This window comes from Mercurialis annua, linkage group LG7 (assembly GCF_937616625.2).
Source record: "Mercurialis annua linkage group LG7, ddMerAnnu1.2, whole genome shotgun sequence".
NCBI lineage: Eukaryota > Viridiplantae > Streptophyta > Magnoliopsida > Malpighiales > Euphorbiaceae > Mercurialis > Mercurialis annua.
The window spans coordinates 47,540,585-47,564,578 of NC_065576.1; the positions used below are offsets into that span (position 1 = coordinate 47,540,585).

At 32.3% G+C, this 23,994-nt stretch overlaps 5 protein-coding genes across 6 annotated transcripts; 1 reads left to right on the forward strand and 4 right to left on the reverse strand.

The window, feature by feature from the left end:
• Positions 1 to 102: 102 nt before the first annotated feature.
• On the reverse strand, positions 103 to 1,117 carry LOC126657278 (13S globulin basic chain-like; the record flags this gene model as incomplete). The annotated part of the gene is given in 3 exon segments (XM_056103618.1): positions 103 to 392; positions 614 to 892; positions 894 to 1,117. Coding segments are annotated over 3 exon segments (669 nt in total), but the record flags the coding sequence as incomplete, so codon positions are not given.
• On the reverse strand, positions 1,102 to 2,334 carry LOC130014731 (ranBP2-type zinc finger protein At1g67325-like). Its single transcript, XM_056103617.1, has 3 exons — positions 2,148 to 2,334; positions 1,841 to 1,920; positions 1,102 to 1,203 (listed from the first exon to the last, which is right to left on the reverse strand). The coding sequence occupies exons 1-3, from the start codon at positions 2,332 to 2,334 to the stop codon at positions 1,129 to 1,131; spliced, it is 342 nt and encodes a 113-aa protein (XP_055959592.1). The 3' UTR covers positions 1,102 to 1,128.
• Positions 2,222 to 4,913, reverse strand: LOC126654795 (pentatricopeptide repeat-containing protein At1g07740, mitochondrial-like). 2 transcript variants are annotated; one of them, XM_050348782.2, is made up of 2 exons: positions 3,243 to 4,913; positions 2,222 to 2,362 (listed from the first exon to the last, which is right to left on the reverse strand). In XM_050348782.2, exon 1 carries the CDS (start codon positions 4,680 to 4,682, stop codon positions 3,309 to 3,311), a length of 1,374 nt encoding a protein of 457 aa, XP_050204739.1. In that variant the 5' UTR covers positions 4,683 to 4,913; the 3' UTR covers positions 2,222 to 2,362; positions 3,243 to 3,308. The 2 variants fall into 2 exon arrangements, with proteins under 2 accessions (XP_050204739.1, XP_055959591.1); XM_056103616.1 differs by having other exon boundaries at positions 2,333 to 2,423.
• A 5,487-nt stretch (positions 4,914 to 10,400) lies between these two features.
• On the forward strand, positions 10,401 to 15,701 carry LOC126654791 (YTH domain-containing protein ECT2-like). Its single transcript, XM_050348772.2, has 8 exons — positions 10,401 to 10,711; positions 10,963 to 11,045; positions 11,167 to 11,290; positions 11,866 to 11,942; positions 12,047 to 12,553; positions 12,662 to 13,189; positions 13,658 to 13,870; positions 15,166 to 15,701. The coding sequence occupies exons 2-8, from the start codon at positions 11,037 to 11,039 to the stop codon at positions 15,412 to 15,414; spliced, it is 1,707 nt and encodes a 568-aa protein (XP_050204729.1). The 5' UTR covers positions 10,401 to 10,711; positions 10,963 to 11,036; the 3' UTR covers positions 15,415 to 15,701.
• A 565-nt stretch (positions 15,702 to 16,266) lies between these two features.
• On the reverse strand, positions 16,267 to 18,495 carry LOC126654797 (non-specific lipid transfer protein GPI-anchored 1). The gene is made up of 2 exons (XM_050348784.2): positions 18,105 to 18,495; positions 16,267 to 16,611 (listed from the first exon to the last, which is right to left on the reverse strand). Exons 1-2 carry the CDS (start codon positions 18,442 to 18,444, stop codon positions 16,394 to 16,396), a joined length of 558 nt encoding a protein of 185 aa, XP_050204741.1. The 5' UTR covers positions 18,445 to 18,495; the 3' UTR covers positions 16,267 to 16,393.
• Positions 18,496 to 23,994: the final 5,499 nt, after the last annotated feature.

Below are 23,994 nucleotides of genomic sequence, written 5' to 3' on the forward strand. Positions count from 1 at the left end.
TGCAATTCAGAATCCAATCCACATTTCTAATAAAAATCCAGGTTTAATTATTCACAAAATATGAAAAACAGATGTAATTAAACCATAAATCAAAAAAGGATAAACATGAAAAAGAGCCATATATTTTCTAAAGAATACTTAACAAGCTTGTTAATTGAAAAAAATAATATTAAACCAGACTAAAAAGATTAAAACAACTGATAAGCTACTGCTTCCTCAAGCTTGTTTATTCCTTTACTCCGTTTGATGGTGGGAAGAAAATCTCATAAGAGGTTCTCTTCGATTGGAAAAGCTGCTCTACTTCAGAAGACACACCGAATGACGCCTCGAGCACCTCTGGTGACAATGCCTTCCACACGGAAGTCCTTCCGGCCAAATGGGTGAAAATTGGGCTGCAAATCAACAAAATGTAATTTACTTCAGTTTTCATCTATCTAGTTCAGAAACAGGCCACAACACAAAGCATTAGCCTTGATCTATGTTGCGCGGAACGGAAACTTGTGGAATTCACGTTTTAGCACTTTTATTCCATTTTCAAAAACTGTATAGGTGTTAATTACTGCTGATAAAATACACGAAACTAATCAATAAAGCAAAAAAAAAAAGAACTTACTTTGGGGTGGTGATAATAGAGAACCAATCCATACCACCAGGATTACAAATCTTTGAAACAACATAAAACCTCGGAACAATAAACAAATTACCGGCCTTCACAGTAGTTTCCAACACTCTCCATCCATCGACGCCAACAACCTGAAAGCGTCCACTTCCTCTAACAATGTAAGTAACCTGCAAAGCAGAGTCACGAGAAAATCCAGGAGAGCACATAGCTCCACCATCCAACCTAACAAGATCAGCACCGAGTCCGACCTCTGCAACTAAAGGCTAATTCTGTGTTCAACACCACAACTCTTCCACCATTCTTAATATCAACATCTAATAGTGCTTCCTCGCAGTTATACACCATTCCATTATGGTGTTCCTTTGAGGATTCCGCCATCTTGAATGATGCAGGAAGCTTGACAATGCATTTGCCGGATTGGGTGCTAACAAAGCTGCCAACTGTTTTACTATCAACATCCCAAGCTCTGCGTACGAATTCTGAGGAAAAACCGGTGAAAATTCTAGCTATGTTACGAGAAGGAAATATTGGTGCAGCTTTTTTAAAGAATTATCATCTTGGAAAAATCCTGGCCTTGGCCCCTAAGAAAAACAAAACCACACTTTTGAAATCAATCTCATAGAGACTCATACCAATAAGGACTAGTGGAACAATATTCAACAGCAAGTGACATTAATTATTTTTTATTTTTGTTAAGTGAAAGGAATGGGCGTTAAGAGATTCTTCCTTCAAGAAAAAAAAACTTAGGAAAGACCTTGGCCAGCTTATGGTGACAGTTGGAAGTTATAACTGTGCAAATAAAGATATTCATGTTTAATATATGCATATGCAAATTCCATAAGTCGCAATATATGTTTCAAGAATCCATTGAAAAGACAAATACTAATACTTCTTTTTCATACAATCCAATTTGAAAAGGGCCTTACTTAACATCGTAAACAAACAACCTTTTTACTCTAAGGCCATGTTTGGTTCATGGAATAGGTGCGGAATGGAATAGCTATTCCGTATAGAATGATAATTCTTAACTTTGGTTCATGGAATAGGTATTCCAAAGAATTGCTATTCCATGATTTTGTGGAATAAACCTCTCAAAAACTAAAGAATGGCTATTCCATTCTTTATGGAATAACTATTCTATTCCATGCTATTCAATTCCATGAACCAAACATGGCCTAAGATCCAAATGTCAATTCTGGGATAAATTAACGAACATACCATAGGAGGAGGACCGCCCATCGGCATAGCCAATCCATACCGGTCCATCAAGAGAGGCATACGCATACCATATATTCCACCTGACAAAAAAAAAAACAAATTCAATACCTAAACAATTGCACCTAAAGTGTACAGATCACAATATGAAACATGGACATTAGTTTAGAGAAAAGGCAGCACATAAAGTACAGCCAAAACATTTAGCAAAACAGAACAGCTAATGTATGTAATAAACGGTCAAAAGTTTGGGTTAAAAGAAAACAAAATGCAAACTAGTAATGAGAGGACATAAGATCCAGGAGCATACCATTTCTCAACATAGATCCACCAGCATAAGGAGGAGGTACCGATATATGCAGTGGCCTATAAGGGCTGCCTGCAGAAAGTCGGTTATTGTAATTATAGTGATAAGCTGAGCCCCCATTAAACGGAACATCATACAGAGGAATGGAAGACCCGTTGAAAAGGGATAATCCATATGGTGGCATACCCATATAGATTGAAGAAAAGGCGGACCAGAACCTACATAACAAGCAGCGGATGAGTAACTGTGAGGAAGTTGCATCAGCTTGGCGGCTGATTTCTGAAGCACAAAAATGCAAGATTTGTCATATAATCAGTGAATAAATTCATAATACACAAGGCACTAAGTTTATCAGTGCGCACCCTATAGAATAATAAAATAATTTTATTATATTGTTATCGTACTTTCAAATAATTATTTTCAATTTAAACAGAGTTCTATTTTTTTAATTTTTCCTATAATAAGCTTAAATTATCACATCTAATACTTAAAAAATAAAACATGAATTCAAAACAACCCCATTTTCATATCAATAAAGTGAACCAGTCTAGTCCTGCAACTCAAGAACAAAAACACAATGGATATAGAGCTAGTATATGCCCCCAGAACAAAGCCATCAAGAAATTGATCCGAAGACCACCCTTGCAGCTGAAAGAAGAGGCAAGCTTTCTAATATAAATATTAATGTTTGGTTCTTGAAAGCAACCCGTTCACATTATCAGGGAAAATATACAATTACCATAAAATTGTACCATAGGTAGGGAAGCCAGAAAAGCAAAGAACACGCTTATATTCTGGAAAAACCCCAACACAATGGATATAAAGCTAGTACATGCCTCTAGAACAAAGCCATCAAGAAATTGATCCGGAGATCTCCGCCCTTGCAGCTAAAAGAAGAGGCAATCTTTCCAACAACAAACTAACTAAAAGGTTGGGTTCTCGTATCATGCTCGCTATGGAATGCAATGTTTGGTTCTTCGAGTATAAAATAGACTTACATTAAACCTAATTCCCTTTCAAAACCTAATAAACTTTAAAATTTACTTAATGCGTCTCTATTTTTTTTCTCAAAAATAAAAAGTCGTCAGGGCAATTTACCGAGTTATGATCAGCTGGCGAGGCTGTGTACAGTTGCGCATATTGCAAGCTATTCTGAACGAAAAACTAATATTGCTTAACCGAGATTAGAACTTCATTTACAAGTTCACTTCCTTCATGCCCACTACAATAATACTTAACAAGAGCTTCCCAACTATCATAATCCGGCCCAACCTGTCTCTTCCCCATTTCTTCCAACAAAAAGCAAATACCATCAATATTACCAGACCTCAACAGACCAGCAATAAAACAATTAAACGTTTCAACGCGAGGAAAATGTCTACTAACTAACATAGCATTCAAAACCTTCAAACCTCCTTCAAAATCCCCAATATGGCAAAACCCATCAACCAACGTTCTGTAAGTCACTGCATTCGCTTCACAACCTCCAATTTGCATTTCAAACAGAATTTTATAAGCCTCTGCTACCTTACCTTCCCTGCATAGATAATTTATTAATATATTATAGATCACAACATCAGGCTTGAACCGCCTTTTCTTCATTTCTAAAAGCAAAGCTTTCGCCTCTTCAATCTCACCTCTCTTCCCGAGATCATTCATCAGAACACCAAAGTTCAAATTTTTTGGCTTACATCCATTATATTCCATATCAAACAACATTTTCTTAGCCTCTTTATACTCACCCACAGAACAAACACCCTCCATTAACAAGGCATGAGTTACTGCATTGGCTCGCTTGCCTTTCTTAGTCATGTCCTTGAACAAATCCTTAGCTTTATCTAACTCACCGTTTCTACACAAATACCCTATAAGACTATTATAACTCACAACACTCGGCTCCACTTTTCTCTCAAGCATTTCATCAAACACCTTACAAGCTTCATTCCATTCGCCCTTCTCAAGCCATCCTTTGATCAATATATTAAACGGCACCGCATTCAAACGAAAACCCATTTTAGAGGACCTATCAAATAAATCTTTTGCATCAAACAACCTATCATTATCAACAAGAACATTGAGTAACGCATTGAAGGACTGAAGTGTACGGGCACAGTTAAAACCTTTAATTCTATTGAATAGCTCAACGGCTTTATCAACCAAGTGAAGTTTTCCATAATGCTGAAACAATGCAATGAAAAGGGTGTCTTTGCACCGAACATTATTGTCCTGTAAATAAGCAAGAACAGTATCAACGGCTTCAAAACGACGGGAACGAGCAAGCTTGTAAATGAGAGCAGAGTAAGATGGGTAGTCATGCTTATAACCCGTTTGATGATATTCCTGAAAGAGAGACAATGCTTTATCCGGGTCTTCTATTTCTTTTAGATTGGCAACGAATGGTATGTGACTGCGTTGCCGCCTTGGATAATTTTGGTTGTTTATTCTGGGTTTGGTTGAATTAAGAGTTTTGTAGTGTTGGTAGAGCGTTAAATTGATAAATTGGCGGATTTCAATGGTTTTATGTTTGAAGATGTTCATGACTGTTGGAAGATGTTCATATGACAGAGCAGCTCGGGTAGGCTAGAGCTGGCGGACGGCAGAGATTGATGCCGGCGGCAAATGAACGGTTTGGAGAAGATACGAGTCTTAAAATCTAGGGTTTCTGGTTAGAATCAAAGTATTAATCAAACAGAGAGCAAAGAAACAATTTCAGGAGGAGGAACAGACTCCCTCTCCATTCTAGATTGCATAGAAAATTAGAAATAGATGCTCTAGCCAACGCATGAGCGACCATTCTTCGGCAGCGTTCATGGCTTAATTTTTCTAGTGACTGTAGCCACCCTTTTTTTATGTTATTTTAATTTCATAGAATATAATAAATAGCCAATTTTTTTTTATTTTTCTGACGGATTAAAATTTATCACGAAGCGCAATTCAATTATCAAGAACCGACGGTAGATTGAAAATTTTTCAGTAATAAAATGAATTCGTCTATGAGTTATACTGGTTTTATTTATTTATTATTGTTTGTCTTTTTTATGAATATTTTACTTCGTTCTTTCTTTATGAAATCTCTGTGAAAGGTTTGTTGTCTCCTTTTTAGAAGGAGTTGTTGTCTTTTTTTAGAAGAAATTATATTAAGTGTTGGTTGAATCGGATGCTGTGAGTTTCCGGGTGTTTGGAGAAATTTGAACGAAAAATGACTGAAGACTGCACTTAATTCGCGAAATAGTTAGTAATTTATTTTTATTTTGTAAGTAAGGTATGCGAATCAGGCAGCATGTTATCTGTTCCATGTCAAGTTATCGAGTTTAGTTTTCAAATTATCCCGAGTTTATTACAAATGTAACTGTTTGCGTTTTTGACGGATTTGTGCCTGTGAAGTTTAGAAAATTCCGTTTTTGTGCCTCTTAAAAAATATATTCAATTTAATGAGATCCGATAAATTCAAAAAAAATTGCAGCACGTCTAGTAAAACTAAAACGCAAAGAAAAATGATTGCACGCAGTCGTTGCGTCATGTTATTCGTGCAACAAACCAATGATAGAGATTAGCTATATGAAAAAATTAATAAAAAAAATTAAATAATAATTAAAATATTTTCTATCGCAAATGACCATTGATTTATTGTAAATATGACATCGCATAATTAATAAATGGAATAAACACTTGAACGCAAATGACTAAATATTTGCTCAAAAGAACGACAATCTTCAAGATTAATTAAAAGATAAAGATATAAAAAAAGTATAAGAAGATCATTTAGTTTTTATTTAAAAATTAATTGATTTTTATAGTTTTAAAATATGGTAAACTGGTAAACCCAGTTCTTTAGTGAAATGCACTAATTCATACTCTGATTTTTGTAAATTTACTATGACACCTCTCGTGTTTAGATATATTGTATTAATACACCCATCTGGTAAATTTTCCATTGATCAACTCGGTCAAAGTTAAAATTTGACCTTAAACTTATTTTTGTCCAATTTCATCTAAAAACTGATAATTTTATTTTTTAAAAATTCTATTAATCATTTATTTTTGAAAAATGTCAAAAAAATCACGAACTTTACATATTTTTTCATTTTAATCACGCATTTTAAATTTTGTCATTTTCATACATGAACTACCACTTTTTCCCAAATTCATACACGGTGCTGAGGTGTCACGGCTCCATTGTTGTAATTCACCGAGGTGAAGGCCATTTTACACCAATGAATGGGTGCCACCGCAGCACCGTGTATGAATTTGGGAAAAAGTGATAGTTCGTACATGAAAATGACAAAATTTACACTGCGTGATTAAAATGAAAAACATGTAAAGTTCGTGATTTTTTTGACATTAACCCTTTATTTTTCTATAATAATAATAATAAAAAACTAGATAAAAATAATAAAAAATATTTTTTAAAATTTCAATAAAAATATATTTATAAATGTGATAAAAAAAGTATAAAAACATCATGTAACATTTCAATAAATAAATTATTAACCAACTACATTGATATTGAAAATATTAGTTTTTTTATAAGGATCATTTACTAATTATATTGATAAATGGAAATTATTAATATGTGATGAATTATGAATCTAAAATTTATCATATGTATTTCTGGTCAATAAGATTTATAAACAGACATATTTTAATAATTTAGTCATTGAATGTTATTTAATTTTTTTAGAATTATTAATAAAATTTATAAATAAATTTTTATTAAAATGTTACATCATTTTTAAATTACTTTTATTAAATTTATTGTTATTTTAGAAAAATAATTAAATAAAGAGTTTTAATTTTTTGACAATTTTCGGATAATACTAGATAAAAAAATAAGTTTAACAGTCAAATTTTAACCTTTAACCAAATTGACCAATAAAAAAAATTACCATATGGGTGTAATAGCACAATATATCTAAACATGAGGGGGTCGTATTGGATTTACAAAAATCAGGATGTGAATTGGTGCATTTCATTAAAGCACGGGGGGTTTAGTAATTTACCCTTTAAAATATAATGGTTACAACTGAAATTTAAAAATCATTAAGTATTAATTTAAAGAATGAAATAAAGATTAAAGTTTTTTTAAACTTTTAACCATTTAATATCGAAGAGTGTGCTCACTCTCGGGTGGTGAAAGTGGGGGAGAGAGAATTTGATACGTTTTCGCCAAGTACAAGGGAAAAATGATCCGGTTTTATGAACTTATACTTTTTTTATATTTCGTGCCAAATTGAGAAGGTGAAATGATCCTTTGTTCAAATATTAAACGATAAAAGATACAATAAAAAAAGATAATAATTGAAATAAGAATTATTACAAATTTTATGGCACATCTATGCCGAAAGAGTCACCTGAGAACAATAAATAACTGATAATAAGAATGTCGAAGGTGAGTTTCAGGGCGTTCACTCTGACGCTCAAGTCGGAATTTTGTAACGGAGAAGAAGAAAGAGGGAAAAATATAAAGATTGTAAAAAGAGTAACCCTACATGTTACCTTACGTGGGATATAACAGTCATCTCAATCTCTCATTTTATAGCGGAGTTCAGGTATATGGTTTGATTTTTTTTATGCGATTGAGGCTCATCTTGCTAGTTTGAGTATTATCTCGGAGACTGATTCAGGTATATTGGTTTGGTTCGTTCTCCAAGCTTGAGGTTCATCGTGCTGTTTGAGTATTATTTTGAAGTCGGGTTCAGGAGAATAGAGCTGCTCTAGGTTTTGGAGCCGGGATGAACTGATATAGATTTATGATCTCGAGTACTCTTGTTGAGCTCAGTTTTAAGTTTTTGGGCCCGACCATTGAACTTTTTTTATTGCCGTTAGAGTGTCATATGGGCACACAACGGTTAACAAAGTTCTGTAGGTATGAGGATCTTAATTTGAAACGCATTCTACTATGCATATGAATCGCTCAATGTTTTAAAATTTCAACTTTTCAACCACAATTTTATAGAGGAATTCAAATATTAACTATACCATCAACAACATTACAACCGAATATTGAATTCAACATAAAGATAGAATATTAATGAGAGTCTTCATCATTTTTGGGTCTTGGATCATAACCAACATAAGAAAATTTTGACGTGCAAACTAAAAACGCTTAAGATAATCTTGATCAGATTATAGATTTTTCACATGCAAATTCAAAAAAACCTTGAAGAATTTAAGGTTTTCCGATAAGTGTCCAAAATTGAACTAAAAAAGACAAGAAATACTCTATCAATTGAGTGACTAATAAAGATAAACAAATTAAACTTAAGAAATAAAAAAAAAGTAGAGATGAAATAAAAGACCAAAAACCACCTCCTCTAAACTATAACTTATGTTATGGCTCGAGAGAAGGAAGACAAGTCTTTTTTAAAAAAAAAAGAGAAGCACGAGATAAGGTGTGCCTGAACGATTACGCCTTTTAGCAAACATATACTAACACATTGTAAAGAAACTCCGGAAATATTACATGCTTTGTTATAGACCATTGCTCGGACATGGATACTCGTATAGCGGGCACATGCTCGTTTTTTTAGCCGTGCTTAAGCATTTAATTTTTATTTCAAGTTCGGGTATGAGTTTAAATCCATAATAAATCTAGTTTTTTATGGACGGGTTAAACTTATTTATTGACAGAAAAAGAATCAAAATTGAATAAATATAATACAAAGGTGGTATTTAGATAGTAAAAATAAAATTCAAATCGGGCTCAGATTTAACTTAAACTTGCAATAAAAATAGTCAAATCGGTTGGATTCGGCCTCAATTCGATCCATAGACATGTCTAAGCCAGGTGGGGTGAGGATTGGTTTTGCTACAAATCGTTGTAATCGAATTAGTCGTATTATTTTGATTTTTTAATTGAATATATCAAATTAATTAAGTTAACTAAAATTGAATTAATTTATTAAATTAACTGGAATACTAGAAACACAATATTAAACCAATCGAATTAGTTAGTTAGTTCAGTTAAACCAAAAAATACATAATAATTATTAAAAGTTAATAAAAAAAATTAATATTCCATGGATTTAATTAATCTAAAGTTTAAAAATCGTAAATGTAATCATATCAAATTTTTTAGACCTAATTAATTTAAAAAAATTAAGACATCGTTTGGATTGAGGGATTTTGTAGGAACAAAATCCATAAATTTTTCACAATCTATGAATTTCACCGATATCCATTGTTTGATACGGAAAATTAACAGAAAATCCATGAATTTCAAAATTTACTTACGCTCTAAAATATTTCATTTTTATGAATAAATTGTGCTAACATTTAATTATCATTATACATTCATAGATTTTATATGAATTTTATAAATACATGGATTTTACATTCCATTAATTTTAAATCCATATATTTAATAGGCTTAATCATCTAAAAAAACCCTAATTTTTCATTTTTTTCGTTTATGGCAATTTTTTTTAACGTCTAATCTTCAATTTTAGCTAATTTTTCATTTTTCAGTTTCAATTATAGCCATTTGTTCACATTAAAATGGAAAAGAGTTCAAATATGCTCTTCATATTACTTCATATTATTCTAATTTATCTTTTTACCATAAAAAATTTCAAATATGAAGCGTATATTGATTTTTATTTCTCAAATTTGAACAAATGGCTATAATTAAAAGTACAAAAAAATGAATACATTGGCTAAAATTGAAGATTTTGGAAGTTTAGGGCACAATTGAATTTTTTTTGGAAAGTTAGGATATTTTTTGATGGTTAATCCTATTCATTAAAATTATTGATTTTAATAGAATTGGCTTAAAGGATAAATTTTACTCACCCTAGCCATTGCTAGACTTGTTCATGGGCCACATCCGTCGAGCTTTTTAATTGTTTATACAAGCCTAAATCCGCCCGTGCTAGGCTCATATTGTATACAAATACAAACTCGGTCCTAACACTATATTTTTATGGGTGCGGGCCGGACTCTGGTGGACTTATATAAATTTTTTATAGAAATGAAAGCCCGAACCCGCTCATAAATTAGCGATTTCTTCTAGGATCGGATTCGGACCGGGTTTAAGATGAAAAATTATTGACTAAATCTGGGCCTCAAGAGCGGGTCAGGACATACAATTCATGAACAAGTCTAGCCATTCTGTATTAGAATAATTGTGTTTATCTGATATCACCGTTGCACCATATTATTTTTATAATAAGTTAATAAGCATTTGTTGCACGAACTACACGATGCAAGGGGTGTGTTGCATAATTTTACTTGGGGTAGATGGACAGATACATAAGAGAAGGTGGTGAGAAGGACAAAGGTGGACGAGTAACATTAAGCCAACTGAGCAGAGAAATGTGACTGTGTTGCAGTTACGTTTGCATTCAACACTCTCAACTCGCTCACTAACTCACTCACTTAACCCAATTCCCAATGCTTCTCTATCTTTAACCCTCAAAAACCCACCTCTTCTAATTTCTACCCACACTTCACCCTTTCTTTTTTACTAAATCCAAACACTAATCTAATAATTTTCTTATCCGTAAAATTGAAAATTATTTTACTCACTTTTTTATTTCCGATTATGATCATCGCTTAACATCTACTCGGTACGGCGACGAACCGATTGTTTTTTTATTTTTTTGCAATTTTTTTCTTATTAATCAGATGATTAGAGAATTTTATTTTAATTGTTTAATTTGTTAGTGATGAGGTGTCACTCAGAATTTATTAATTGATTATTTGTATTTGTGCAGTGTTTTAGTTGGATTAATTATCATATCATAGGCATTATTTTAGATTTAATTTCAACTGCTGTGAAGTTATATAATTGCTTGATAATTGAATTTTTGTGTTGCAGGCAGTGTATTACTGGAGCTGTTTGACAATTTTAAAATCAATTCAAGATAGAAAATTGCTGGTCCAGACTTGTCTATGGATCAGGTAGTTGTTTGTTATTATTGTTTTAGTTTAGTTTAGTTTAGTTTTTTTTCATTGTATTTGTTGTATGTTAAAATTGCTGTTCAGTGACAATTTTTGGATTGATATGATATCTATTTGTTAGCCTACTCTAACCGTAGACGAAAATGTGGTTGATTCTTCGCGGGTTGTTGCTGCTGGTTCATTAAGGGTTGAGAATTCACTTAATGCTTGTCCCTCTCAAGCAACACCATCACTCTCTCATGCAGGTTAGTTCTGGAGTTCGTTATTTCTCGATGCAAGTAGAGACACCGTGTTTTTTGTTACTGCTAGATGTGGGTCTTATGTGTTTGTTAGTGTTCTTGGTTCAAAATATATACTCGGGATGATAATTTATTTTGGGCATAATTTAAACAACTTCACACTTTATTTTCATTTTGGTGGCATGCTAGTTTTGACTCATTAAACCTTGTTTTGAGCTATATTATATCAGTTGTCTGCCCGGCATTGTCATTTTATGTCGGATAATCTAGAAAATTTGAACACGGTTAATGCTGTATTATTTGTCCTCGCCATTGATAGGATGATTCATTTTTCGTTGAATCTTCATTCATTTGCATATTTTCATGAATTCAACTCAGATTTTGTGATCACTCACTCTGCACCTCTAAAGGTCAACATATGCGTCTCAAACTGAATGTTATATGATGAAAGATACACATTTATGTGTGCTTAGAGTTGTATCAAAATGATTTTTAGTTTCTCTATATCAGAAGAGGTTCGTTGATGGACTTCCTGACATCATGTCTCTAATTTTGTAATCCTTCACTTTGGTATTACTCAGGTAATGGAAATATTGGTGGCACCTGGAGCACATACTTTCCAGATGTTAACGGTGGACATCTAGAAATTGATCCTTATGTAAGATTATATGCCTCCGCCTTCATGTTTTAAAGACCCAATTTGTTGCTTGTTCTGAGTACTTATAAGCTCTACTTCGATGTTTTTTTTTTTTTGACTTTTAGGGTGTTTATAGTGACTCTTCATCATTTCCATTTCATGGTCATGGGTATGCTCCTCAAATGCCGCAAAGACCATTTGCCTCATTCGCAACACCACCCCCTTCTGGAAGCTGGCATGGCCAGCTATATAATGTTCGAGAGTTACCAAACTCTGATCCTTCTTGCTACCAGCAACATATTTCACAAAACTCTCCACATATTGCATCAAGAACCTCAGGCTCTCATGCCAAGTTACCAGTTAATTTCAATCATCAAGGAGATGGTAACAGATTTGCGCTACAATCAGGTTATTTTCCTACAGCAGGATTTGGTCGAGGAAATGGCTATTCGGGAGACTCTGGAGGCTTAAATTTTTTGCAGCAGGGATTTGATGAGTTTGAAAGCAGTCGGTTGTGGTCAGATTGGTCAAAACCCGGGAACGGGAAGGGCTCTTTAATGCCTTTTGCGTCATCAACAGCTGGTTCAAAACCAATTAATTCATTAGGTTTTTCTGCAAATCATTTTGGAACGGTTAGTTTATAATCCATGAATAATTGTCGCTTTTATACTAAATCTGTAAGGCCTATGCTTTATTATTTAAGGTCTTATTCTGTCATTTGATAATGATAATTTGCTCAGGCATCTCAACAAAAAGAGTCCTTCTATGGCCTTGGATCTCGTTTGGCCTCTAGCTTTAAAAGCTATCCTCAGGGCCAAACTACTCGGAATGCTAGCTACGGCGTTTCCTCTTCTATGATTGGAATAAATGGTCAGAGCTGGCCCACACTTCATGAAGCAAGACAAGGGGGGAGGTGCAATGACTTTGGTTGCAGTTGTAATGTTGCACTTGATGCACTAGGTGAGCGAAATAGAGGACCTAGGGCATTCAAGCCAAGAAGTCAGACAGCGGGAAATGAACCTGCTATTGATGATCCTAGGAGTATAGCTGTGGATGTTTATAACGAGTCGTACAACTGCCTAGAATTTGTAATTGACTACAAGGATGCAAAATTCTTTGTTATCAAATCTTATAGTGAAGATAATGTGCATAAGAGCATAAAATATGGTGTTTGGGCAAGCACCCCAAATGGCAACAAGAAATTAGACGCCTCTTATCATGAGGCAAAGGAGAAACATGGCACCTGTCCTGTCTTCCTGTTGTTTTCGGTAATTTATCTAATCTCCCAGTGCTGATGCATTATTTTGCTGCATTCTTAGGGGAATGAAACCTTTCTTATTGATAGGCCGACTATACAAGCACGTGCCTTCTTAATCTTTGTTTTTACTCTTGTAGTTGGTGATGGCGTTGTAGGTTTTCAAAAATAACCCAATTGCTTTTTTATAGGAAAATTATTGTATCCTTTTATCAATTCTTTTGTCTAGATAGTTTAAAATGGTTCCAAGGAAGAAAGACTAGAGACATGGTTTTTGTTCTTTGGGTAGTTGTCCCATTTTATATTTTTCACAATTCCGTTGGTCCCTTCTCTCCTTAGATTGCGAGGTCTGCAACTGACTTGTTAGTATTTGCATGCGCTCAAACATTCATTAAGCGTCATTGGTTGAGTTTACCTGAAAAGATTAAAGCAAAACAATGACTACTGTGACAATCTTTGTTTTTTGCACATTCACGTGCAGGTGAATGCTAGTGCTCAGTTTTGTGGAATCGCTGAGATGGTTGGGCATGTGGACTTTGACAAGAGTGTTGATTACTGGCAGCAGGATAAGTGGTCTGGACAGTTTCCTGTCAAGTGGCATATCATTAAAGATGTTCCTAACAGTCAGTTTCGCCATATTGTGCTTGAAAATAATGATAACAAGCCAGTTACTAACAGCAGAGATACTCAGGAGGTAAACTTTACTTCTGTTTCATTAATTTTTCAAAATTAATCTTAGTAGTAGTACCATTGATTGTTATTTGCTTGCCTGTGTACAAAAGTAGCGCATTTCCAAAAGAATCATCCACATATCTTAAATTTGCTTTGAGCTGCTCTGTTCGTTGTGTATTAATGCTTGGTTGCCTGCCTGACCTGCTAATACCATCAAGGCATCAATTTAAATAGGGTTAATTGCTATCACCCCTATATGTTTAGGTCTGAATTACTGTTTTCCCCCCAATTTTGAATAATCACTATTTCCCGCTTGACTTCTATATTTTATATAACCGAATCCCCCTTATGAATGGGGTTTTAGTTAAAGAAAACTAAAATGAAAGGGGAAAACAGTAATTTTTCAAAACTCGGGGAAACAATAGTTCGGACCTAAAACTCATGGGTTAATGAATATTAACCCTTTTATATACCATTCTGTTGTACATTTGATGGCAATCCATAGCTAATTATGATAACAGTACATATCAGATGTTCAGAATATTCATCAAGAATAGCTTTGTAATACTTGCAAAGAATCCGGTGTTAGTTGAATAACCTATCGTATTGAACCGTATTGAAATAGAAAATTATTGAAAGACGCGATTTTACAAAAAGAATATGTAATTGTTTCTATGATGTAATGTTAAACAACATACCTTAATCCTTTGGACTTGGAAGCTTGCAAAACACATCCATTGGCTGTTCAAATCTAGTTTTTGTTGCTCATTGCTTCTGAACTCTAACAACGCTCATTTAATCAACAATGGTTCATTTTGCCCCTCCAACTTAAGACAGTATATGAAAAGAGTCCAAGTTCGTAGTTTTGGACAAAAAGACACATAGCTTGTAAATTTTAGTCATTTTATATCCTAATCTGACGTCATTCTTGATGGTAAAAAATGTGAAATATCCAAAACCGAAAAGATGTGGGTGTTTTTGTCCTAAATCACAAACTTGGACTCTTTTCATCTTTTGTCCCAAATTGGAAGAACCTTTATTGCTCATTTAATCATTATAACTTATTATTTTTACATTGCACAACTAAATGGATTTAGTTGACTGCGTGCTTTATTTGCGTTGAATGTGCGCAATATATACACAGTGCCAGTATGAAAACCTTGCATTGCCTGTCCATCACATTGGTACATGATTCTGCCATAATTTATTTTTTCTTTTGCTTATATAGTAGTTTCTGTTACCAGTCAGCTTCATTTGCTGTTGCCATGTCATATTTTTCATAAATAGTAATTTATATTGCAATTTGATATATTACAGGTGGAACTGGAACACGGGATTGAGATGTTAAAAATATTTAAGAACTATGAAAGTCATTCATCCATCCTGGATGATTTTCATTTCTATGAGGAGAGGCAGAAAGTGATGCAAGCAAGGAAGTCGAGACAGCAAGCTAGCCCCGTGCCCACTTCAGTAACCGGGGACAGTGACCAATATCCTGCGTCAATTTCTAGTGATTACGTAAAGAAATTGACAAAGAGCTTCGCTCAAGCTGTTTCTTTCAATTAGAATGGAGCAAAGTTGTCCACGACCTATCTGCCTCAAAGGACCGCCTCAACAGACCGTATGAAAACAGAAGCTGACAGAGACAGCTTATCCAGCTAATGATGATAGGTAGGAAATTTATTTTAGGTATGTTGAACAGGAAGGTTTTAACTTGACAATACCTCTTATTCCCTGGATTTCTTTCTATTTATTTAATCTTATATACATTTGAATTTACTCGGAGATAATTTGGATTGTTTTATAAGATTGATAACATTCCCATGACATAAAATATTGATATTTATGCTTTAGTTTATTCTCCTTGAAAACATGCTCCATAGCCACTTTTCATATAGGTGTTGATGGTTTTACTGGCATCCTAGCTAGGATTTAAAGTATGTGATAATGATGTAGAAGAATGAATGGTGCATCTTCTCCAGTCGTGTTCGCGAGTTAAACATCATCGGGTTATTAGGGGTGCACATTCGGTTGAAACCAAACTGAATCAATTTCTTTTTTCAAAATTAAACCAAACTGAATTGTCACGGGATTGAAAAGTTTTAAAACGTATTGAATCGAACCAGTATATTCATGTTCTTTATTTTCCGGATTTATTTGTATTAAAACTTGATTGAATTTTTTTTATATCTAAAATTGAACTTCGGTTGATTTTTTGCACTTTAAGGAAGGATTTCAGCTTATCGAAATACTTTTCTGGGGTCTATTAATCTTTGATTTATGTTTAAAATTTTCATATTTCAGCAATTTTATGAGTCGAGTCCTTCTTGTTTTCGGTTAGGAATTTCTAAATGGATAGGTATGCAGTGAAGATTGAAACATTTAGGTGAAAAAGCATGAAATCTAAAAGTCACAATGTCGAGAATAAAATGCAAAGAAACTCAAATGAAATCCGAGTGTGTTGAGAAAACAAAACAACAACAAAAAAAAGGGAATGCAGGGTCTAGGTTTCACTGTTCCTATTTTGTGGCATAGATCCTCAAGTTTAGAACATAGAGGTAGATCCAGCAGTGAAAATGTAGATAAAGACGGGAATAGCAACCGCCAAAGGACTCGGTAAGAATGGCCGATGCTTAGTACCAGCGGAGTCATTAGCCGATTTATCCGGTGCTGATGTTCCTGTACTGGCAGCTGGAGCTGTTGTTGATGTTACATTTGTGAAAATTGCAGCATCTGGTGAGTTGGGAGGTATCCCTAGGAGCTCTGTCCATTCAATACAAAGAAATTACATGAGATATAACGAATTACTCGGTGGATCACCAAGACGAAAACTTCTCGAACTCTAACAATATTTCATTTTTATTTCTGAAAATGTTTCTAATCTTTCTTTCTTTCTTTTATTTACAATAAGTTCTTATAGAAAATGCCTCCTTTTCAATTTTGTGGTTCGACGTTTGCCTATTTTAGCGTTTTTGTTTCCGTGCTATAAAAACCTATGCGGTCATATCATATTATGGTGGTAGCGATACGGCATAGTATCCGAGGGCTACATCAGCCATAGCATAACAATCCTAAAGCACCATCACCATGAGTAACTCTCATTACTTCAGCTTTTTGATGCCAAAGGGTGAAGTAGGTAGTTGGTTTGGATTATAATACCAACTTCCAAAATGATAAAAGCTAGTCACATAAAACTCGACATCAGCCAAGAAGAGGTTTCAAAAGAGATTTTGGACCGTTTCCCCTATTTTCGCATGTGGGCCATGATAGTGAGCAAATTTTCATGTGATGTTATTTATGCCAAAGTAGGATAAATTTTATAAGAGCGGTCGAATAATATTATGCAATGTCAGTTCTAGACGAACAGTGAATATATTGGATAAATATCGAAAAAATGGTAGCCCAAACTAGTGAAATTTAATATTATGATAGATTTGACAACGAGATATAGTCGTGAATAAAAAAATATATATTTTGGCTGATAAAACAGGAATTTTAAATTTGATATTCTAAAATTAAGTATAAAAGGAGTATGCATGTGGGACAATAAGTGTGTTCTTTTACCTTCTTGCAACCCTATCTTCTCATTTATTATAGCAAACTAGCTAGATTTGTATAATTCTCCATTCAAGTAGTAAATAAAGAACTAATTATTAGCATAGAAGGAGCTTGTTACCTGCATTATCTATATTTGTAATCTACTATATTGCATGGAAATATTGAAACGAAAAAAATGTTCAAACGAATAAATAAAAAAATAATGAATTGATTATTTAAAAAATATTTTTTTTAAAATAAAATAATAAAACAAAATTCCAAATTGCAAGACTTTATTTGAATCGTTTCTAAAATTAAAAAAAGCATGTTATTACCTTTTCATACATAAGGGGCTTATTCGTACCGAGGCGCAAATATGATGAGTATATATTTACACCATTTTTCTTGTTTTTGCCATAATCTAGGGTTTAAAACTTCATGTTAAACAAAGTAAAGTATAACCTTCATCTAAGTCTTTTCATGCATGTTTTTTTTAAATATGATCATGAGATGTCGTTAACGATATGAAATAGCGTCTTTAAGATTTTCACATTTAAATTAATCTCTACTCGAGTTGGATAGATCTCTCGCTGCCGGAGACAAAGCCTAGTGACCATGCATATTTTTATGCCATTAGAAAATATAGTATAAAGCTCATATTTAAGCAAAAATGGTGGTAAAAAGCTAGAGAGAGAGGGAAATAGAGAGAGAAAACTCACTAGGGCAAAAACTAACACTAGCATTTTGCAGCTGACAAGCAGAAGGAAGCTGAAGCAATCTACCCTCTTGAATCCCCAAGCTCCTAATCTGCTCACTCCCATTATGTGTCTGCTGCATCATATAACACAAACACTTCGGATCACTCTCCTTCATCTCCTTCGTCGCACCACAACACTCCTTCGTCGGAGTATTCGTTTTTCCGGTGGCATAGCTCAGACAAGGCATCACCTTCTGCAACTCACTACTACACTCCTCAGCTATAGTCTCACCAAAAACGGAACAACCGTTCATCAAAAACATCACCAAAACACTACATAATATCATAACTTGACGCCCCATATTTTTCTTGGTTTAAAATCTTTGAACTATTTTTTCTTTTTGTGTGTGTTATGTGGTGGATATATAAAAGGGTTTTCAGGTTGGAAAAGGGTTATTTATACCCTTAAAGTTTATTTTTGTAATCAAATGAACTTTAGTATTCGAAAAAATTCAAATGTGCTCCTAATGTTTTAAAAAATGAACAAAAAACCTCTGATTTTTACTCATAAATGAAACATTGGAAGCCTGATTATTAAAAATAAAGTGACGTTAGTAGTATATTTAAAATTTTTTCGGACATTGTTGTTTATTTGATTTTCGAGTCTAATTTTAGGAGTTTAAATGACCTTTTTTCATTCTAGGTTTGGGTCTTGAATGGAATTGATATGAGTGTGGTATCTGAACCGTCCATGTGAGAGCTGGCCCACAAGATGTTGAGATCGATGGTGGGAAATGGGAGTGGGGGTGTCCTATTGGAATAAGCAAGTGAATGGGGTTATAAATGGAGAGCTAACAAGGTGGTTGAGGCTGTAATAAAAGACTTGAAGGATTGAGTTTAAGGTGGGTAGTTGTCAGTTTTCCAGTGGACAACTAGTTGGTCTTTAATGAGGTTTGAGAAGTAGAGGAAAACACGTGTACACAATACTACGTACATATGTGGCACCCTTCTTCTTTTGCTATTCTAATAGGATTCTTGGAAGGATGGCTATAGAGTTAGGGCTGTAAATAAACCGAGCTGCTCATGAAGGATCCGGTATTCAGTTCAATAAAAACTCAACTCGAATCCATTCGTTGGTATAAATAAAATAAGTTCAATTTTTAATATATTTCCATTTATTTAAACTAACATGATTTAAGTTTAATAATATTTGACTCATTTACGTACAAACGCAAATGATTCGTACTCGATTCAATTATAAACTTGTTAATTGGCTCTTTTATAGGATTGCGAGTTAATTCCTACATAAATTCGATTAAAAATTCATAAATTCATCAGTATATAGATAATTTTTTTTAGTTATTAACCGAATTTGATTCGTGTTTGTTATATATCGATGTTATATATACATGTGATAGACAAAAAATTCTAAAAAAGAAAAGCTAGGGTTTTGTTTTTGTATTAGAAACTTAATGGTGTGAAAAGGGTTGTTCAATTCAATGTGTAGGTATATATGAGCTGCTTTCAAACTATGAATTCGAAACATTTATCGTTTTGTCCAAATTATAAATGCTAACAATTTTACTATATGCAGAGTTTGAATTGAAACGATGAGGAGTATATAAACATGGGGGATTTTGTCGTTTGGGATATGAAAAATAGTTTGTTACATAATCTAATCAAATTTGTCATCAACTTACGTGTAGGATAAAAAAATATTTTAAAGAATCATCACAACCATATGTCGTTTTCATTTGATTGTTGAAATCAATTTTGATTAGAATGGCTATGGAGCTATGGAATTAGAACCTTCTTATTGTTTTAATTTTTTTAAATAAATGTGGTCTTATATTATAGTAATTGATGGATCCCGCAAAAGTGGTTGATGTTTGATGTGATTATGGAGATTCGCTGACAGTAAGACGGAATTTGATGAACGAACTTGTATAGACAAAAGGGGCATAGTTTAATTTTTAGGCTCAACTCCGGTGCTTAAATTGGTAAAAAATATATTTAATATTTAAATAGTAATGAGTGAAAAAAAAAAAAACTTCCGTTACATTGCCTATAAAAGGATAATACAATAATATAAATTTCAAATGCATTATCTGACATGATATTGACTAACACATTAAGATAAACAAATGACACAGCTAAAGCGTCTAACACGACACAATAAACACGACCCACTTAACCTGTAAAAATATTTAAAATATATATATATATATATATAAATCATACTTGTAATTTAAAAATTGTCAATTCTTACACAAATTATTAAATTATAAAATAATTAATTTAATTTTATAATTAATATTAATTATATTGTACAATTTTAGTTTTATTTCTTATGAGATAATAATTTATTTATCTCAATATATTATTATAAATATATATTGTATAATATATAAACGGATTATACGAATTCACAAGTCAGTGAATAAAGAAACTTTTTGTGAGTGGCACAATCCATTCCATCAACACATTTTTAACATAAATTTGCTAATGCTCAATCTAAATTGTCAAAATTATAGGTTTGATAATTCAAGTTATAAGTCATGATTGAATTTGATAGCTTTAAAGAAAAGTGTTTATTCCATGAAATTATTAAACCATGTTATATTTACAATAAACCAATGAACATTTGCGATAGAATTTTTTTTAAATTATTATTTTAATTTTTAAAAATATTAAAAATTTATATGACTAAAACATAATTAATTTATTGTATGAATAACATAGCGCATGGATTGCATTGGATAATTTTTTTTCTAAAGAAGATATTGAAGACACTAAAAGCATGCGGCAAGCAAATTGAACCCTCCTAGTATTAAAATGGTGCTTGCACATTAAAAATTCGCGTTAATAATAGTACTTCATTAGATAAGATACTCAACTACTGTATGAAAGCATTAATTGGATAATAATTAAATATTTTTAGGAAAATCATTCTAGCTATATGTCTTTATTTGAAATTTAATTTCTTCGTACCCTAGATTAGATGCTCATCAATTTCCTTTTCAAAAAGTTACCAAACATTAATATTTGTCAATTCTTCTAAATTTCCTAGTAGGAAAATGTGATTTAATTCAGCTATTTTTTTTAATCGTGAGGTGTTTTAAATGAATTCCAACTATAAAACAGAACCTTTAAATCTTCTACATTTAGAGTTTCAGTCTAATCTCCACTCAAGCCGGGTAGGTTTTTTGTGGGAGGCAAAACTCTGGTCTTACATTTTAAATGGCTATGTATGAGTACATTTTGAACCTACGATCTCATTTGAGTCAGGAAAGCGGCTTATCAATTCACATGCGCCTTGTGGTTTTTAATTCATCTATTTTAACCCACTTTATTGCACCGTCTTATATGGCATGTTTTTATTTGTTCAATTCCTATGCAAAAATGTATGTTTCACATTTTCTTCTTAACATGATCCACTCGTTTGTTGTCACGTCAAGTAGTATAATAAGATGGGTTAAATAAGTTGGATTAAATAACATTAATGTTTTTAATATTTGATTGAAAATTGATGATGAACAGATCAATTTTCGTATTCTATTTATAAATTGTATAGAATTTATTTATAATAAATATAATTAAAATTTTTTTACTATTTTTTTGAATTTATCATATTTGTATAAACTGAATAAATAAATAAATAAACTATTTTATTAGAATATAATTGAATGAACAATTGATAGCTGGGTTGGTCCAGGGGTGAATGGAATAGAATTAGCAGGTAGGTGAGCTCGGTTTAGTTCGGTTCGATTTGAAATGTAAATTATCATAATCAAATCAAATTATTCCTATAAAAATTAAAATCAAACTTCACTAGTCCGTTTACTATTATTTCAGTTCGGTGAAGCAAAATTTTGGTTCGGTCGATTTATGATTTAAGAAAAAATAAATAAAAAAACATAAATTTTCAGTTCACTGTCATTAAAATGATGTTCATAATTTATTATTATACATAATACAATGATGATTAGTGATGATATAACATTATCTTTTAATTAAAAGTTAAAGAATAATAAAATTAATATTTTATATATATACCAACAATCAAAACAAGATAAAAGTTTGGTTTTTCGGTTCGGTTCGATAAACCGAGCTCTGAAATCAAATCAAAAATAAAACCAAATTTTTTAAAATTCCTAAATAAAAGCAAATCAGATTAACCATCTTAAATAATCCACTTTCAATTCAGTTCGATTTAGTTCAATTTTTATAATTTACTCATATTAGTAGGTATCAAAAAAATGGAAGAATTTAATTCAGTAGGTTTCTGGTAGTCGGTGATAGGCTTGGTCAGGAAAAAATAAATTTCAATGTAAATGCGGAAATAAGGTCCACAGACAGAAGCATGGAGTGAAGAATAGTTGGAATTTGACCATTTCTAATGCTCACTACTATAATCCTGTACATCATGGATTGTACCAATGAGACAGAATAAAAAATTCAAACTTAAATTTCTTTAAATCTATAAAATATCTATTTCAGAATATCTAAGTTATTAATATAAACAATTATTATATGACATCTAGAAGGAAGTTTTAATATAAAGGAAATAATTAGTATAGTCTAAATAAAAGAATGAGAAACTAATTTAACCTATTAAATTATAAAAAAGAGAGTTACATAACAAACTAATTTTAATATTATAATTAAAAAAAACATAGTTAAAATAATTAGAAACTATTTTAAATAAAAATCAAATAATTATTTATAAATTTTGTCCTTTAAAAACATGGTATAGAAAAAATAGAAGGAGAATTATCAAATGCACAGTAAAACTAGTGGGTAGATGCGCATTAGCTTGGTATGATTAGTGTTGTAAATGAATCAATATGAACTGAGGTTTAAGATGTTTATGTTCGATCTTTTATATAAATAAAGTGTTCATATTTAGTTCATATTTATTTGAGTTTTTAACGAAGTATTGTTATTTGATTCATTTGAAATATATAGTATTATTCATGTTTGGTAGGGTCGTATTCGTTTCTTTAGCTGCTAAATGAACAAACACGAATTCAATTTGTTTAACAGTCAAACGACCGAAGAAGAACACAAACTGCAAAACAAACAAACACAATTTCTGTTGAAACTAAGTAGTTTTGTTTAAAAAATATAATTTTGATAAATTATAAAATAGTCGAATGAGATTTAGTCTCATGTCCCTGCGGAGACCTAATCTTGAGTGAAATAGATACCGCGGTTTCGATCTTTTTCAATAAAATCATCAATGAACTTAAATAAAGTAGAAAAACCCAAAATAAATTATTCTTCGATCGCATGTCTCAATTCCCGGGCGATTGCACCAAATTGCGGGATTGGATTAAAAATAATTATTGAATGAGGTATTCAATTGCAGAGATGAATTAAAAAATAAATTTTTATTGGGATTGCTTATCCCCGTTCATCTTTGACGCAAGAGAATTTATATTTAATTTAATTATGAGATAATTCACGAACTTTTAATCGAGTTTTTATATGAGTCGGTTCGCGAAATATCAATCGAGCTCATATACGAGCAAATTCACGAATCTTAATCGAATTTATATACGATCATTCACAAAAAATTTAGACGAGCTCATATAAGAGCTTTGCGCATACATAAACGAGACGAACAACTATGTTTACGGTTGACTCTTTTAAATACATGAACGTAATAAAATTCGAACTCGGTTAGTTTAGGATATGAAAACAAACACAAACCGTTCTCTTATCGAGTTAAACGCCGACCATCACCCAAAACACTTGAGATATAATTTTTAGGCTTGTTTAGTAAATGCGTTAATCTCAATTTTTGTGATACTTGACTCGAAAAATCGCGAGTAAACTCGATCATATATAAATATGTTAATTTTATATTTTTATTATTTTGATTTTTATACTTTAAATATTGAATTTAG